The 18903-nt window shown below is 39.8% G+C and overlaps 1 protein-coding gene across 3 annotated transcripts in view; it reads left to right on the top strand.

Moving 5' to 3' along the window:
* Positions 1-16555, top strand: part of ARHGEF6 (Rac/Cdc42 guanine nucleotide exchange factor 6) — a 100654-nt gene extending 84099 nt beyond the window's left edge. For all 3 annotated transcript variants that reach the window (XM_069943112.1, XM_069943110.1, XM_069943111.1), the window contains 5 exons: positions 2768-2861; positions 5341-5430; positions 10409-10508; positions 13314-13368; positions 15243-16555. In XM_069943112.1, coding sequence (XP_069799213.1) covers positions 2768-2861; positions 5341-5430; positions 10409-10508; positions 13314-13368; positions 15243-15365 — 462 coding nt within the window. In that variant the 3' untranslated portion in view covers positions 15366-16555. The remainder of the gene's footprint in view (positions 1-2767; positions 2862-5340; positions 5431-10408; positions 10509-13313; positions 13369-15242) is intronic.
* The last annotated feature ends 2348 nt before the right edge of the window (positions 16556-18903 follow it).

Genomic DNA, 18903 nt, shown 5'->3' on the forward strand with positions numbered 1-18903 from the left:
ACATTTAGAATTCTATTTTTGTTTTTGCATCCCACATAACTCTGTATAACCAAGAGAATACATGAAAATGTTATGCTGACTTCACATACACATAAGCACTGTGCAGACTACACATAATGCATACAGCATACAGCCTACAGCCCTCCTATTTAATCATAGTTTTAGATTCAGTAAGCAAATATAACCAGCAACTAATATAAAAGGTCATTATCATAAATCTTTATTTCGCCCTTAAAGAGAATAGAATTTTTATTTCACATATTGCCTGTGTTTTTTTGCTCTGTTACCAGCAGGTAGAGATATGCTTTACAGCAGCTACATATACATAAGAGACAGACTGGATGGGTTTCATAGACTACTAAAATGTTTTAAAGGCATGCTCTGTGACCTGTACAGGGAGAGGGAGGAAGAGAGCTGTGACCATCACTTATAGTGAATGGCCATATCCCATATTATCTGTATGCTGGTGTAATCTCTCATTAAAGTCCTGCCTGGGATGATAGGGAGTAAATATGGAAAGGTCTTTTTCAGAACAGGAAGTATCAGCCTTGGCTTGGTGGCCAGAATGAAAACTGCAACATTTCTTAATTTTTAAATATATTTAGTGAAATGGAAAATTTGAAAACAATAGAAATCACAATTTTTTTTTATTTTTTTATTTTAGCATGAAAATTTGATTTAGACAATAGGTTATTTTCTGATGGCCCATTCCCTTTAAAGAACAACTTTTCCTTTGGACCACTATGTAATATGTATTAGAGAGTTACCTAAAGGCCCATTTCATACTGTTATCAGAGTTACTCTTTCTGGCAGCAGCATTCTGAGAATAAAATACAGGGATGCAGGGATTTTAGAATTTTGGCTGCCTTACATATATAGTAGAAGGCGGATTGTTTTGACATGCTGTACTTTAAAGGAGAAGTCCGGCGAAAATTTTTATTAAAGTATTGTATTGCCCCCCAAAAGTTATACAAATCACCTATATACACTTATTACGGGAAAGGATTATAAAGTGCTTTTTTCCCTGCACTTACTACTGCATCAAGGTTTCACTTCCTGGATAACATGGTGATGTCACGACCCGACTCCCAGAGCTGTGCGGGCTGTGGCTGCTGGAGAGGATGATGGCAGGGACTGAGGGACACAGGGCACTGGAGGGACACTGAGCATCCCCCTGCCATCATCCTCTCCAGCAGCCACAGCCCGCACAGCTCTGGGAGTCGGGTCGTGACATCACCATTTTATCCAGGAAGTGAAGCCTTAATGCAGTATTAAGTGCAGGGAAAAAAAGGACTTTATAAGCATTTCCTGTAATAAGTGTATATTGGGGATTTGTATAACTTTTGGAGGGCAAAATTTTCGCTAGACTTCTCCTTAAATGGCATTTCCATCTCCAGTGGTTTTATACATCCACTGCCTCCCCTACACCCTTGTATCCAAGTATAGGAACACTCCCAAAGCTAAGGGAAGGAACATTCTTCTTAGTAACATTCTACTGTATGAGGAAATTGTTTACAAATAATAGTAAAAAAAATATATTTTTTTTTAACTTTTTTTGTGAAAGTCCTTTTAGATGATGCAGCATACTTTTATACTTAAAGAGGCACTGTGGCTTTTTTTTTTTTAAAAAAGAAATCATAAGGGGTTGTAACTAGAGATGAGCGAACCCGCCGGATTTCTGGTTCGTATGAATCAGAACTCTCGGCGTCTGCAGGCTCCTAAGGACCGCCTGGAAAACTCGGATACAGCCCCCCCGTTTTATATCAACTGGGGGCAATTGACTTAGGTTTATTATATTATTATGCATTACTATGCATGCTTACCAGGAGACAGTCAGCATAATCTCACGGTGTGGTTTTGGTGCTGTGTGACAGGAGAGTTGACCATACAATGAATATAAATGCACAGCAGCTATACACATGCGCAGTAATGACTTGTCCTTCTCTGTCCTCGCTCAGGGATGGCTGTCAATTAATACCAAGCCACGTCTCGGAAGTGCAAAGGATTGGGAATTCTTGTGTTTAGTTTCTTTTTTTTTAACAGAGAAAAAAAAAATAAAAAAATGAACCACAGCTGACAGCAAGGGAAACAGCTAGTGGCCGTGTGTATAACATTGATTTAAACATAGAAAACTTATTACAAAACTCTTTGTAATCACAACCCCTGTTGATCTCCTAAAAGTCTTTTTTTTCACGACAGTGGCTCTTTAAAAAGAATATGTCAATTCACATGCCAAAAAGCTGACATTGTTAGATAGCTGTTAAATCTAGACATCTAGATCTACACATGGTACCTGTCATATATCTGTCTGCACTTCCAGAAAACAAAAAGATGCTTTTATTTTCCAGTGTAAAGAGTCAAAGAGCCTTTTCCTGAAGGATTGAGAAGGTGGTATAGACCTTAGTAGTTCAGGAGCTTGAGATCGCCTCTTTGCACTGAAGAATATACATTCTGGAAGCATAGACGAATGTATGAAGGGTACCATGTATCTCCTTGTTGATAGGTGATCAGTGTTGTGTGTGGGAAAACCTGTCTTACATTATACATTGGTTAAAGGCTTTATGCATAAGCCTGACAACACCCCTATACTGTTAGTCGCAGATATAGAGAAGCCGCTTACCTGTTACAAGCATTGTCCTTAAAGCATTGCCGCTTAGCTTGTTAGATTTTAGCCTTTTTGATGTGCGTCTTAACACTTAATACAACTCATTGACTGAATAAGTGGCGTCTAAGTGTCTGTGTATAAATTCTTGAAACTTTTTTGCAGGATTCTAGCAAAAGTCCCAAAAATGTCAAAAAATTCCTCCCTAAGCGAAAACCTGAAAGGAAAGCGTCCGACGATGAGTCTGCCTTTAGGAAAAGTATGTCGTGGTTATGTTATGTTTGCTCATTTCTTTTACAAGGAGTTTTTGTGGAGTTTTATTACTGTAAATAACTTCTATTTAAAAGTCTCAAGCCTTCAGGTATTTATTAGCTGCTGTATGCCCTGCAGGAAGTGGTGTATTCTTTCCAGACATACGCAGGAACTGTTGTTTCCCTATTTATCTTCCTATACTCGCAACCGAGTGGGACTTAAGGGGCTATCTATCAGGGTGGTGTGGTGCTCTCCCCATCATGGAGGCACCCCGTGGCAACAGGCTAGAGATATCTGCCTATCCCGTGTTTTGAGACTCGCAACGGAGGCTCCACAGACTCTTGTTTTGCATAGGAACTGTCCAGAGTTTTGAATGGAAATTTTCTACTGCTCTGGACAGTTCTTGACATAGAGAGAGGTGGCAGTAGAGAGCATGGTGTCATATTGAAAAGAGTACACCACTTCCTGCAGGACATACAGCAGCTGATAAGCACTGGATTTGAGATTTGAGATATTTAAATAGAAGTAATTACCAAATCTGTATAACTTTCTGACGCAGGAAGTGCCTCTAAGCCATGTGGAAAAACATGGAATATAGTAACCTTGGACCCAGCGATCCAGTATGCCACATTTCTTTCTGCAGTCCTGGAATCTACCACGCTCTTTGTTCCCACATTTTCTTCTTTTGATGTGCGCCAATCCCAAACCAATTTTTGCTGAAATGCCTTGAGACATTTCTGCAAAATGTGAACATTTCCGACAATTCTAGAAAAAAAAAAAGGTAATGTAATTACTGGCTGGCATATGTTTTCTTTCACAGCTTGCCCAATGCAGGGAAGAGCAGTGCCTATGAGCTATGCAAAGCAGCTTCAAGTCAACATTTTTCTCCATATGCAAATGAAACATTTGACGTTTTAAAGTTTATACAGTCAAAACAGTCCCCAGCACAAAGCTTAGACAAATATCACGTTCAGCTAAGATATCGTACTGTCTACATAGAGACTCAAATGCAATTCATACATGGATGCTTTTTATTTAAGTTAATAAGTGCTCAGAGATTCCCAAAATTGCTGGAGGCGGTTCACATCCACAGTGAGAATTAGGATCCAGAACAGCCATCTTCTGTAGCAAAGGATACATTGCCATAGGCACAATGAACATCTCAAATCCCTATTCTTTGTATGGGGCATGTTAGTAAGCATGCTCTGTGACCTGCGCAGAGGTCATTGTGCGTGAGAAAGGCTGAGCAGCTATTGTTTTATCTATATACTAGTGTCACCTTTCAATGTAATGTTGTGCAGATCATTTTCTAGCAGTCTCATCATCATCATCATCATCACACACAGAACAGGAACTTACTTTTAAGTTTAGTGGTCATAATGAAAACTGCAATATTTCAAGACTATCTTTAATTATAAAGTAAAATAGAAAAGTGGAGAAAACATCACCAAAAATTCTCAAAAATATGTTTATCATTAAAAATTAATTTAACCCCTTCACGTCAGCCATACGGCTATAAACGTTCCTGCTGCACATAACCCGTGCAGCAGGAACATATATAAATGTTCCTGACTTTTAATGTGTGCAGGGCCATTTCAGTGCGATCAGCCCTGCACACATTATTGTTCCCAGACCTGGACATAATGATAGGCAGCCATGGTCCCGCAGCTGCCTGTCATTAACACCCTTAAATGTTGTGATGCACAGCGATAGTGGCGGTACTCAGTGACAGGACCTGTCACTGACTTATTGGGACCTCCGCAGCATGGCTGCAGGGATCCCGATCACTTGTACTGACAGGCGTCCTGTCAGATCGGTGCTCTGTGCATAGAGTCTCATTTCAGGCAGACTCTGTGCACAGATCACTGATAATACTGATGAATGCTATAATATATAGCTTGGCATTCATCAATAAATGCAGTCAGAGCATTGCATATATAAATCCCTAAGGGACTTGCAATACAAAATGTGTAAAAAAAAAAAAGTTTTAAAACATATTTAAAAAAAACAAGAAAACAAAAACAAATAAAAGTCAAAAAAAATAAGACTCCAACCAGGTGGAAAAATAAAAGCGCTATGGCTCTTAGAAGACGAGGAGGAACATTGCTTACATTTGACCTGGATATCCGGGCATGAAGGGGTTAAACAATGGGTTATTTTCTGATGACACATTCCCTTTACGAACAAATCTGCTTTGTAAAATACCGTTCTGAAAATATTTATTTCTATTCAAAACATTTTTCCGAAATTTTCCAATCTCCTTAGGGACCTTGGTAAGCATAAAGTCTGTCACGTACAATTACCCATTGCACAATCATTACTTGTGTATCCCATTCTGTGTCCGTAAGCTTTTGTAACATTAACTCCACGACGTACAGACATCTGATGTTGGATGAGTTTAAGACCTGACTCCCTGGGTGCTGCCAGTCATTGTTGCAGTCTAATTCTATATTCATAGAGATTTATAGATATACTTACCCTTACAGGCACTGTAGCATTAGAAGAAGACGCACAGATCCTCAAAGTGATTGAGGCTTATTGCACAGGAGCTGGCTTCCAGCAAAGCCTTAATTCTGGTAAGTGTTACATTATTGTGTTATGTTTCCTTATCAATGTTGTAATATTCTTAGTTTGGCATGTCACAAAGGCCTGTGTAGTCTTTACTAGCAACCAATCAGACTGCAGCTTACATTTTTCCAATGAAGTTTTTAAAAAATGAAAGTTCCTCGGGGCAGCAAAGATGTCATGTTTTTATTGGTGTTATTGTGATCTCATTAAAGGGGTTTATCTCATTAAAGGGGTACTCCAGTGAAAATCTTTTTCTTTCAAATCAACTGGTTTCAGAAAGTTACATAGACTTGTAATTTACTTCTATTTAAAAATCTCCAGTCTTCCAGAACTTATCAGCTGATGTTTGTCCTGCAGGAAGTGGTATTTTCTTTCCAGTCTCTTTCCAGCTCTCTGCTGCCACCTCTGTCCATGTCAGGAACTGTCCAGAGCAGCAGCAAATCCCCATAGAAAACCTCTACTGCTCTGGACAGTTCCAGACATGGACAGAGGTGGCAGCAGAGAGCACTGTGTCAGACTAAAAAGAATAGAGATGTGTCACAGCCTCAGAGTTATGCCGGGCTAGAGTAAAAGGACCTTGTTCGGCGCTGAACGGTACTTTAGTTCAAACAGGTATATTGAAGAGATGATTTATTGTCTCAGAAACAACGCGTTTCGAGGTGTAGTACCTCTTTATCAAGTTAAAAGAGACATATGTCTCTTTTAACTTGATAAAGAGGTACTACACCTCGAAACGCGTTGTTTCTGAGACAATAAATCATCTCTTCAATATACCTGTTTGAACTAAAGTACCGTTCAGCGCCGAACAAGGTCCTTTTACTCTAGCCCGGCATAACTCTGAGGCTGTGACACATCTCTATTCTCCGGCATCGGGATCTCTTGGCTCAGGATCCTCGACAGCAAACTCTTGGACTGGCAGCTGCGGCTACTCCGTCTGTCTTCGTTGATAGCGCTACAAGGTGTTGTACTCTTTGTACAACACAAAAAGGTGAGCATAACCATATGTGCTCCCCCTTCCCACCCGAGTATTGATGTTATTACCCTATGGCGCCTCTCTCTTCCTTTTAGACTAAAAAGAATACACCACTTCCTGCAGGTCATACAGCAGTGATAAGTACTGGAATACTTGAGATTTTTAAATAGAAGTGAATTACAAATCTATATAACTTTCTGAAACCAGTTGATTTGAAAGAAAAAGATTTTCGCCGGAGTATCCCTTTAAGTGTTGGTATTCGTCTTAACTGTGTTCTGATTTGAAGTTCTCGTAACTGCATCTGTTCTATTGTAACAAGGTCTCAGCAGTGTCTTTTTTTCTAAGCTCCAGTGATGTGTTACTGTTACCATAGTTTTTTCAAAATGTCTCTATTTATTGGCTATGTTCTTTATCCAAGTATGTTTATACCTAAATGCAATTCGAATTAAATGATTTCGGCAGGCGAATCTGTACTTAAGATGCAACGTAAAAAAAAAATATATATATATATATTATATATATATGTTACATATTTAAATGAATTGTATAGCTATATCGCTGTGGAATCTGCTGGAAGCACTGCCGAATGTGTTGGCGCAATACAAAGAAATATTATTGTTATTATTATTATTATTATTATTATAATTATAGCTAACAATAGTGCATTATGCATAGAAGATTAAAGGTTGACTATTAGACATGCGTAGAAATTCCCACAGCACTCCAATATAGCAAATCAAACGTGATTTATTGCATGGTGAAAACAGCACACTATTAGACAGCTAGAGGAACCCCTTTTACTTCCTCTTTTAAGAGGAAGATGTGGTAGGAAGATACCATTTTGACCCCATTTTTGAATTTACATAGTGCTAACCCAGCTCCCTGATGAACCAGCCTGATATGGTGAAACACGCTGGAGAAGAAGTATAAAATGATTTATGAGAGGGACATTGAGTCAGGTCAGGGTTAGGTGTTCAGCAATAGTTCTTTTCAGAGAAGTAGTAGGGCTAACTCTGTCTTATCGTAGCTATCAACATTGGATTGGCCCTTGGACTATTGCTATTAGTTATGAGCTTGTGTGCTAGCCCATTATTGTCATGTTATTAAAGTAGTAATCCACACATTGCCGTCTCAGAATTTATGGCACTTCACTTCTGGGACTTGCAATTATCTCTACCTACATTGCTCCTGCCACAGTCCTTGCTGGAATGGGTATTGGGGGGGGGGGGATTCAATTCTAGAGATAGGTTACAGTCCCAGAGGTGAAATCCAAATCTATCAGGCATTTATGGCATATCTTGGCGATACACCATAAATGTTGAGATGGAAATGACCCTTTAACGCTGATCTCTGCTGTTTAGCAGTATTGGAGTAATTGGATTTATGGAGTGAATGGGTCTCCTCTATAAGCCCGTGGCAGCCAAACAACATACAACAAGGACAGCTGTGCACAAGAGTCTATAAAGCTCAAACCCATTATTTATTCTGCAAACATAGAAAACACAGAAAAGCAAAAATCAAATCCTCATACAGTTATGATGATTAAAAAAAAAATGTTATAGGTGTTTATAGTGGTCAAACCCAAAACACCCAAAAAGTTAGTATTGCTGTAATCATACACAAAATTAACATGTTAACAAAGAAAACATGTTATTTTTTTTAATATAACATTTTTAATATAACATTTTTACAAATAAAGTAGATAGATCACACCACACCCCCATCCCTCCCATGACCCCCCCCCCACACACACACACTTATATTCAAATCAGACCACTTCAGAAGTTATACTTGGCCACAATTCTGTCAGTTAAGTGGAATAGGGTCTGTTATTGCTCCTTAAATAATTAATATACTAATTAAAGGGGTATTCTCATCTCAACCAATATAATTAAACTTGTAGGGCTTGTCTCCTTCTCCTGATATGACCACCGATATTCCCTCCAATTGTTCACAGCTTACTGTCTGGGTTACCGACCACTACTCTATATATCAGCCAGACCACTGCTCAGATATTCTTAAAGGGGTATTCTGCTCAAATATAACTTTTGATATGTTGCTGCCCATGGTGAGGCTAACAATTCATTTTCAGTCTCCTTCTCCCAGTTCTCAGCTGCTGCTAAAGACACAAAAATCTGTGTGTGAGCTTTTCTCTCCATCTCCCCCTTCTTTCCCCTACATTTTGAGACTGCTGTTGTAAACAAGTCCCTGGCAACCTGAAACTTTATTGCTTCTTTGTAATGCTGGGAGGGTTAATCTAAGGTCAAGTTGCTGATGAACTCACTGTAATTATCCCTCCCAGCTACAAATTTAAAGCTAGATACTTGTTTACATCAGCTGTCCCGAAAAGGAGGGGGGGGGATGGAGAGAAAAGCTCACACACAGTTTTCTGTGTCTTCAGCAGAAAGCAGCAGCTCAGAACTGAGGGAAGGAGACTAAATAGATAATATGGAAGGAATTGTTAGTCTCACCATGGCCAGCAACATATAATGAGGTTGCTTCTAAAATCCTTTGTTATGTGGCCAATGTCCCCTTCCCACATGATCTTATCCTTGACTGGAAAACCTTCCACAGTAAGATCCACGTCTTGGGCCTCAGCATTCCCTGCATGTCTGAGGAAACACATTATTGTTGCTGTATAGGGTACATTGTTTAAACAAATCCGAAAAAACAATTGTGGACTAGCTGTTGTTCTGACTTAAAAATAAGGTTAGAAGACCGGAAGGATAAGTAGGCAGATCCATAAACTATTTGAGGTTAGCGGCTAAATCTTCTCATAACGTTTTCTTGTTCTTTTTGTAAAGAAAATACATTTTTGTGAATCGGGCCCAAGACGAGACATTTTAAGAGTCAGGGCTGAGAGAGTTTCTAAATATGTAAGTGAGAGATGGTAATCTTGTTGCTTCCTGTATGTGCTACAAAACAAGAGTATCTCTACATCAATAGCTCTCTTGCCGCAAATCTGTTACTTGTTACCCAGTGAGTGTGTGCACGGGCTTCACGTAAATACCTGCTTATACTTTATCACCGTATCCTACTACTTCACAGCAGTGCATCTCAAAGTCTTTCCAACACTAAAATACAGAAATGTGTGGGAAGTTGGTGCCAGCACTCCATTCACAGAACGTATGATATATTTAGAGACAACAGATCATTATGGAGAATCTGCTTCAGAATATTTGGGAATTGTGTAAAAAGTAGTGCCTGGATTCCTCCTGTCATCTAATCCACACATCTTGTATTGCTCTGCAAATCTAAAGGCTTCTTAAAGGGGAAGTCCCACAAAACTAAAAAAATAGGCAGGCCGGCAGGCGGTGCTGGAACTTAATAAAAAAGGTATACTTACCAATCCACTTGCCTCCATAGCGCCACTCCTGGGTCCTTCTGACGGCCTACGGCTCACATACCTGGCTCTTGAAGCTGCAACGTCATAGCCCAGCTGATCAATTGCCCGCTCAGTCATTGACTGGGGCGGTGTCCCTGATAGGTTGAGTGGGCAATCACTCAGCCATGTAGGGGACGTTGCAGCTAAACAAGCTGCTGGACACCGGCGGCTGTCAACTACACCCAGGGGCGGATTAACTTTACCATAGGCCCAGGGCTGTCCACCAAACCTGGGCCCCCCACCCCACTCTAAATATGGAAGCACCAGCATGGTGTTCATGGTACAGTATAGATAATGTCATGATTGCTGTAAAAAAGCTGTGTTTTTTTTTGTAAATCCTGGCAGAACTGTAGCCAGAAGACAATACACCACTAACTCTATAAGTCTTTTTGGGTGGCCATTGGCCAGGGGACTTCTCCTTTAATTACAATCTATAGCCTAGAATCCAGAAAAGAGCACATAGTACAGTAGAAGAGCAAATGACTTGAACGGGGCAGAAACCAAATAGGAGGTGGATACAGTTTTTTTTCCCCAGTTTAGGTGACATAGTTAGAAGGTATACAGAAGCTGAGCCTATGGGATGCTTCTATAAGAACATATATGATCATTCCGTGTTATTCTGTTACAGGTACCCGCAAAGATTCTGCTCCGCAGGTCATGTTACTTGAAGATGAGAATCTGATCATTGATGACATGAGAAGCAATGGACAAACTGCCCCCGAGGAGAAGTAAGTTGTTCTTTACCTAGATAACACAGGGTAGAGTAACTTTTGGGAAAAAATATCCAGGCTTAGAAAAAACATGGTGGATTTCTTCCAGAAACAGGGTCACTCTTTTCATCAGTTTCAGTCTGGGTTTTGCAGCTCAGTTCCATTGAAGTCAACAGAGCTGAATTGTAATATTACACACAGGACGACAGGGGTGGTGCTGTTTTTGCAAGAGAGTAGTTGTGTTTTTTTGTAATTCTGAATAACCCTTTAATAGATTTTCTAGGTAAAAGTATTTTTGAGTGACAAGATTAACAAACCTTGAGCATGCAGCATTTGATTACTGTTGGATAAAGAAGTTGGATGCAGCCCTATGGCTGCCTGGAAAACATAGATACAGTCTTTGACCATAGGTTGTATCCATGTTTTCCAGGACTCCGTAGGGCTGCATCCAACTTCTTCAGCCACTGGTAATTAAATGCCATCTAAACCCAAGCATGCTCAAGGTTCTCCAATCTCTAGTGATATTAAATGATCACTGTAATTTCTTCCCTCCATTTGATAGATGATGTAATTCCTAAAATATTTGTAATTCACTTTATTTACCAAAAATGACTTACCCCTGGAAAAAAAACTATACAATCTTGATCAATAGGTGTCTCCCTTGCCTGTAATCTGCTGTTCACTACCTGCTGTCAAGGGAAATCCTACTCTAGTAACAACTGGATCAGGAGGGAAATTACAGAACATGAGGGTTGGGCTTAGCATGTGCTATGTGCAGAAAAGAGAGACCTTAGAAAGCCTGGGCTGTGTTTTAGCACGTAATGACATAGCAAAGAGGAGCATGTGCTGTGCTATGATTGGCCAGGGAAGTAAGGGAAATAAAGTCCTCTCTGTGACCTCCTAGCAATGAGTAGAGATGATTGAACAGGGCCAAAGTTCAGGTTCGTACGAACCTGAACCATCGGCATTTGACTCCCACTGCCTTCCCGTTCCTTGGGGAAGGTGGAGACAGCCCGAGTACCTATTACCTATTTTTCAGGCGATACTCAAGCTGAGAGAATGAGAACTATTTTAGCCTTCTATTTACAGCGATCCCTCAACTTACAATGGCCCCAGGTTACAATATTTTCCTTTCTGGACCATTGTAACCTCAGACCACACTCAACATACAGTGCTACAGTCAGTTAAGATCTGTGGCACATGTGAGTAAGTTGATGATCGACCAATAAAAGTGGCCATTTTACTGGTAAAACCCCAGTATTAGTGAAGTGCCTGCAGTAATGGGCTGTTTAGTAGCATCTCTCTACAGTACAGGGTGATACTACTTCTTGGAGAACCAGGTAAGGATGGCTTAATTTTCTTTTTCTGGGACCCTGTGTAATCTCTACAGGACCCTAAAAATGCTCCAGTCCTCTACATAGAAAGTAATTTGCAGCCTACAGTAACTCTTTTTTTTTATGTTGTATGTAAGGACTTGCTTTATCTATATTCGTTATCTGCTTATATTTCTTTAAATCTACATTTTTAGATGACATGTTGGGGGCTTCAGAACTAATTACCAGTTTTTCAAAGAGTTTTAGGGCCCTATTCCACCGGACGATTATCGTTCAGATTATCGTTAAATCGTTCGAATCTAAACGATAATCGTTCGGTTGAAATGCAGTTAACAATTAACGACCGAACGAGAAATCGTTGATTGCTTTATAAGACCTGGACCTATTTTTATCGTTGCTCGTTCGCAAAACGTTCGCAAATCGTTCGCATTGAATAAGACGTCGTTCAGTCGTTCGCAGTAGATACGAACTCAATAGCGAATAAATAGCGAAGAAAAAACGATCACAAATACGAAAATAAGTAACGATTATCGTTCCGTGGAGATGAGTGAACGTTTTCAGGTCTTTCACAATAGCGGTCGTTTGAGTTTGTTAATCGTTAACGATTATACGAACGATAATCGCCAGTGGAATAGGGCCCTTAACGAGCGCTCTCAGCGCTCGTTTGCTCCTTGTTCCCCGCTCGCTGCCGCCGCTATTCAGCGCAGCAGCAGCGAGCGGGTGAGTGCGGGAGGGGGCGGCGGGGACCTGCGGGGGGATCACTGATCGTCCGGGCAGCCCATAGGATACAGCAGTGTCTGCTGCCGACGCTCCTATTCAACGGAGCGACGGCAGCAGATCGCTGCTATATCAGTCGCTTGTTTTTCAACATGTTGAAAAACAAGCGACTGCAACGATCAGCCGACATGAACGATGTCGGCTGATCGTTGCACTCTATTCCACGGGACGATTATCGTCCGTAGTGGCCGATATCGGCCGAATACGAACGATAATCGTTCCGTGGAATATGGCCTTTAGTCTCAAGATACAATAGTTTAAATATACAATGGTCGTGCTGGAACCAATTAATATTGTAACTTGAGGGACCACTGTATAATGATTGAGGATCATTGTTACACACTCAGTTTATGTTGAGGTAGTGTTGCCTTTTATACCATGGAAGGTCTTATTCTGCAGCGTCAGCGCTGCCTGATGAATGGACTCCATTCTGTTTACATTTTGTATGGGTATTTGCTTGCTGCATTGTTTGGCTGAACAATCCAGCTGTAAGAGTGGTCATTTCTGCAATGTGTTATGTATCAAACACAAGAAGATGATCCAAGTACTAAATGCAAGCATATTGGCTTTTCTGATTCACTATTGATTCTTCCTACATTATAGCTTTTTTTCCAGAGTTGGCACCATCATCTCGGCTTTACCTACTGTGATGTTGCACTAATTGTGTTATTAGAAAGAAATAGATCTTCTAATTGCAGTTTTTGCCTTGTAGGAGTCTTGTAGACACAGTTTATGCATTACGAGATGAAGTCAAGGAATTGAAACAGGTAAGAATGTTAGGAAAGATCTAACCTATACAGCTAGCTCTTCTGTATGCTGCACATTGTCTATAGTATATTGTACAGGCTACCGTTCCTTCTAGTTACCTCTAAACCTATCCTATCCCATTGCGTGAAACACCTGCCGTTCTGTAACCCGGCCAGGTCACAGAACGGCCGGTGTTATTGAAGATCATCCAGGTCGGTACCGCGGGGATGATAATCTTAATCTCTGGTGAATATTCACTGCTGCAGACAGAGTCACACGCCGCACGCTCCATTGTGTCCAACTGTCAGTGACATGTCAATTTTTCGTGCAGCTGGATGGAATCCCGGCTGGAGCATATACTATGTGTATACGCTCCGCCCGGGATTCCGTTAGTTGAATTGCAGCGTATGTTTTGCATAAATCACGTCCGTTGTTGCAAATTGCAACAACGGACGGGCCTAATTGTGGCCATGAAGTTTAAAGACTTTACATTTAGCCCCATTTTCCATTTTTCATAACCTGTTTACTGACCACAGCAAGCTGGACATTAAAATGTTATTAACTGTAGTCAGGCTAAGCCCCTCTTATCTCCTTACCGCTACACACCATTTACTGTTTGCACATTTGTCACACTGATAGTATATCCTTCTGGGATATAGGTTGCAATGAACTTAATAATACAAAATAACGGTGACTTCTCAGGAGCGGCAGGTTGCTGAAAATTATTCCCAAGGGTAAAGTCACAATATTATGCAGAAGAATATGCAAAGAACCTCCTTCACCTAAATACTGAGCCACACGGAGATTTATAGGGGAGCAGCAAACCAGGGACCAGTGCTATCCAAGGTTAATATCAGTATTCACCTATAACTTGCAAACTAAAAGTTTCCCTGTCACTTTAAAAGTCTTGACATGTCCTAAAGGCATGTACATTTTTTTTTTATTAGTTCAGGAATTGGGTGTACAGAAACCTCATTATAAAGCTCATCCAGGCTTAGAAAAACATGGCTGCTTTCTTCCAAAAACAGCCCCTCTCCTGGTCTTAGTTTGGATGTGGTTTTGCAGCTCAGTTCCGTTGAAGTGAATGGAGTTGAATTGTAATTTTGTAAAAGGGGTGGTGCTGTTTTTCTACAATCCTGGATAACCCCTAAAAGAGAGAGCCAGGAGGAGCATTCAGCTAAGCGCTTCATTCCCTCTCTGTCTCACTGCAGAAAAGGTCCCTATAGACAATGATCTCCTGAAGCACTTAGATGAGGACTTCTCTCGATCCATGGTGGTAGTCTGAAGATCCAGATGCCAACTAATCAGTAGAAATTTTACACATGTTAAAAAATTTTTAAAGTGCCAGTTCCCATTTAAGGAACATCTTTTCCAACCTCCACATACACACAAGTGTTCAGTAGGTCCAACTGTTCATGTTTCCTTTAGGGAGAACCCCAGACTGCTCTGGCTTATCTTTCCCAGAACAAAATGGTCATAGGAAATAACCCAATATGCCCAACCCTTCTTTCCACCAACATCATCTGTCAGTGGAGACTTGGGAGGCCATGATACACTTTAGACAGTTGGCAGGTTCGGACAACTTTAAATGTGTAATAACCTTTAAAGAGCCACCCAAGTGTCAAAATTCACCATGTAGTTCAGTCTTACAGACAGTAAATGGACCTGTATTATACACAAGTTAAATGTAGCACCTTTCAAAATATGTTCTCGTTACTGGTGGTATCTCAGCAGGAGGACCCCAGCCTTCATTTATGACATGTGATACATGTTGGTTGTGGGGCAAGATTAATAAATAACATATTGATAATTTCTAATATGTTTAGGGAAGTCAAAAGTGAAACTCACTAGACAAGATGGGTCTCACGTTTTAAGTATTGTCATTTTTTCACAGGAGAATAAAAGGATGAAGCAAAGTTTGGACGAAGAACAAAAGTCAAGAAAGGAATTGGAAAAGTTAGTTCGTAAAATGTTGAAACAAACGAGTGAGACGGCACGCGATGACCCCACACATTAGTTACCACCTAACTTTGTATTGTCAGTAGAGTCATCGGTGACACTTACTGTAAGGACTATATGTAAAGAACTTTTGATGACTGAAAAATGTGCAGCCATACATCTCCTTCTCAGCACGTGAGGGTTACAATAAGTCGTACTTTCTGTATTGGTTCTGTGTTCCTTAATCACATTATGGCAGCCATTTTATAAGGTGAATTTTTATGTGGCCTCTTAAAGGGGTTGTCTAGTTTTTAAAAAAAATGTTCTCCAGCTTTGTGGAAAGTTCCTTACACTGAGGAAACAGTGTTACATTGACCTGTATATTCACATCTCATCTATGGATTTTATTGTATGTAATCGAATGCGTTCTTCAGGGAGTAGAAAGTAGCCGCACAGGGAGTGTTTGTTTCAATAATCTTTATTAACAATAAACTGGAAAACATTGTCACTGTTATCACAAGTAGCGTCAGGCAGGTGAAAGGAAATGAATAGCTGGACTATTTGAATGGCCAGGGAATGGCTTCCTTCACTGTATCTTAGGAGTCATACTGTCATAATGTCAATCTAATATTCGGCATTGGCTGGCATATCACATTCATACAGAATCTACCTTTTTTAAAGCTAATCTTATCATTGGCTGAAACTGTTTAAGAAAAGCCATATATATCTAACGCAGCATTGTAGATAAAGAGTGGAGCCGCAATATGATCCGGTGGCAATAACTTTGGCCATAGATGTGCATCTGGTTGACTGGACACCAAGTATCCGGTGGGTGTAACATGCTCTGATGACTCAGGATAAAGAGAAGACGTGTGTAGCTGGGATAGACTTTACTTCTTTACTTTTTTTGTTTTAACTTTCCTCCCTTCTGCACTTAAATTTTTTTTCTTTCTTTCTCAAAAGTGCAATATTGACCCCCTCCGCACAAGTGATATGTGAATGGTTATTTAGAAACATAAGGTCACTCTTTGCCTTCATATAAACTTTTTAGGCCTTACCCATATAAAAAGACGATAACCGGAGGGGAGGGATTGCCATACTGATTGTTATCTGATCTGATTGTTGGGGAAGCCCCTCCATTTTCCACTTGTTTTATACATCTTTTTCCCCTTTTACTTGTATTATTTTGACATTTTGAGCTTTACATCCTTGAGTGGCAGGCTGTGCCTTTAACAGTGACGTCTTGTTTTAATAAAACCCTTAAAGTGACCTTTTGAAAACAGGAGATTCAATGTTGTGCCTAGTGAAAGATGAATTATTAAAGGTGAAAACGGCTGTATTACATAATTGACATTACTCACATTGACTAGATTTTTTTTTCTACTGATGAGACATATACTGAAAGATGTTATATTTCTTATCCGTTTCTATTTCCTCATTGTAATTTATTTGATTTTATTCTTAATACATTACTATGGGGGCATCCATCTTGCCTGGGCTGTTTTAACAGCATTTGATTTGTATATTTTTATAGTAAGCCTATGATCATAATCACAATGAACATCTTCAGACCCTATTCCTTGTAAACATGCAATGTGCAAAGGTCATTCTGTCTCCTCTATATTTTTTTATGTATTGGTGCCACCTTTCGCTGTAGTTCTGTTCTGCTTTCTAGCAGTCTCCTTTCTAGGATTATTTTCAAATCTACATAGTAAAATGGCTATCTATCTATTTATCTATCTATCCATCTATATATATATATCTATCTATCTATTTATCTATCTATCTCCTATCTATCTATCTATCTATCATCTATCTATCTATCTATCTATCTATCTACCTATCTTATAGTTATCTATCTATCTATCGATCTATCTATCTATCTATCGATTGATCTATCTTATAGTTATCTATCTATCTATCTATCTATCTATCGATTGATCTATCTATCTATCTATCTATCTATCTATCTCTTTCATAGTTCTTTATCTATCTACACTACAGTATCTATCTGTCTATCATTGTTCTCTCTTTTACAGTTAGCAGAGCAGCCAGTGACCATACTAGAACCAGCTAAGTGTCCTATTACACCAGCAGATTATCTGGCAGATTTTTTGAGCCAAAGGAATGGAATATAAACATAGAACAGGTAATAAAGGAAAAACTGAAATTTCTCCTCTTTTCAAGTCCATTCCTGGTTTTGGCTTAAAAAAGATTCTGTCAGATAATCTGTTGGTGTAAAAGGGCCCTTAGTTGACCTTGTTGCACATAGCAACCCATCATAGCAACAACTCCTGTGCATTGGTTGCTATGGGTGACAGTTTTGATGAATATGAATAAGGCACGTTGTATCAGTATACACGCACGTTGCATAGTGTTTTGTTTGACAGGTATCTTTATTGCCCTGTCCTACACTAGCGATCAGGTAGTAGTAATAATTCCACATAAAATGGATTGGCATTGTATCACTTTGCTGTGAAGGCTTCATACTGTATAGCTGCACATCAGTATATGCAATAAGATCCAATGTGCAATCAGAGACTGTGACACCTTAGAGCTCTAGGTTCATTAGTTATCAATATGTGTATTTCTATTATATGTAACCATCTAACCGCCCTAGTTTATATGTATAATTTTATGGTAATATGAAAAGCTCTGTCCTAAGTGGTTGATAAAAGCATCGGATGCTGGACGCCGGCTTACCATTTTTTTCTGTATTAAACAAGCCATGATTTATTTAAATGGCGCCTGTGTCCTCGAATAACTTATCTTTGAAAGTGAAATGTACTTTTTTTTCTGATTTCTTAATTTTTTTTTTAGTCTTTGAACAGCCATTCGTGTTCTTTGGCTGATTATGTATCAGCGCCAGACACTGATTGAATGTTTGGCTTCCCCAGGGAGTATAGCTGGCCATAAACATGCATACAGCGGTGATTGAAAGTTTGTGAACCCTTCAGAATTGTCTATATTTCTGCATAAATTTCAGCTAAAACTACTTAAGATTTTCACTAAGTCCTAAAAGTAAAAAGAATTAAATGAGTCTGAAAACATGAGACTTGGGGACATTGATTCGGTATCCTATATCTCGAAATGGCAAACTTGCTTTCCGTATCTGGTACTCTGCAGCTGCATCCACAAATATCCCGATTAGTCCTGCACATCAGCTTGGAGGAATTTTTGACCATTCCTCCATACAAAACAGATTCCACAATGTTATGTTAGTGGGTTTCCTTCCATTGACCGCTCATTTAGGTCCTTATACAACATTTCTATTAGCGTAAGTTCAGAACTTTGACTTGGACATTACAGAACTTTATTCTTTATCATTCTTTGGTAGAACAACTGGTGTGCTTAGGGTCAATATCCCACATTCTCTTGAGCTCACGGACACATGTCCTGATTAGAGATGAGCGAACCAGGTTCGGGTCCCGAACGTTCGGCATTTGATTAGCGGGGGCTGCTGAAGTTGGATAAAGCCCTAAGGCTATGTGGAAAACATGGATATAGTCATTGGCTGTATCCATGTTTTCCAGACAACCTTAGAGCTTTATCCAAGTTCAGCAGCCCCCGCTAATCAAATGCCGAACGATCGGGTTCGGATGGACTCGAACCCGAAC

This window comes from Dendropsophus ebraccatus, chromosome 10, assembly GCF_027789765.1.
Source record: "Dendropsophus ebraccatus isolate aDenEbr1 chromosome 10, aDenEbr1.pat, whole genome shotgun sequence".
Taxonomy (NCBI): domain Eukaryota; kingdom Metazoa; phylum Chordata; class Amphibia; order Anura; family Hylidae; genus Dendropsophus; species Dendropsophus ebraccatus.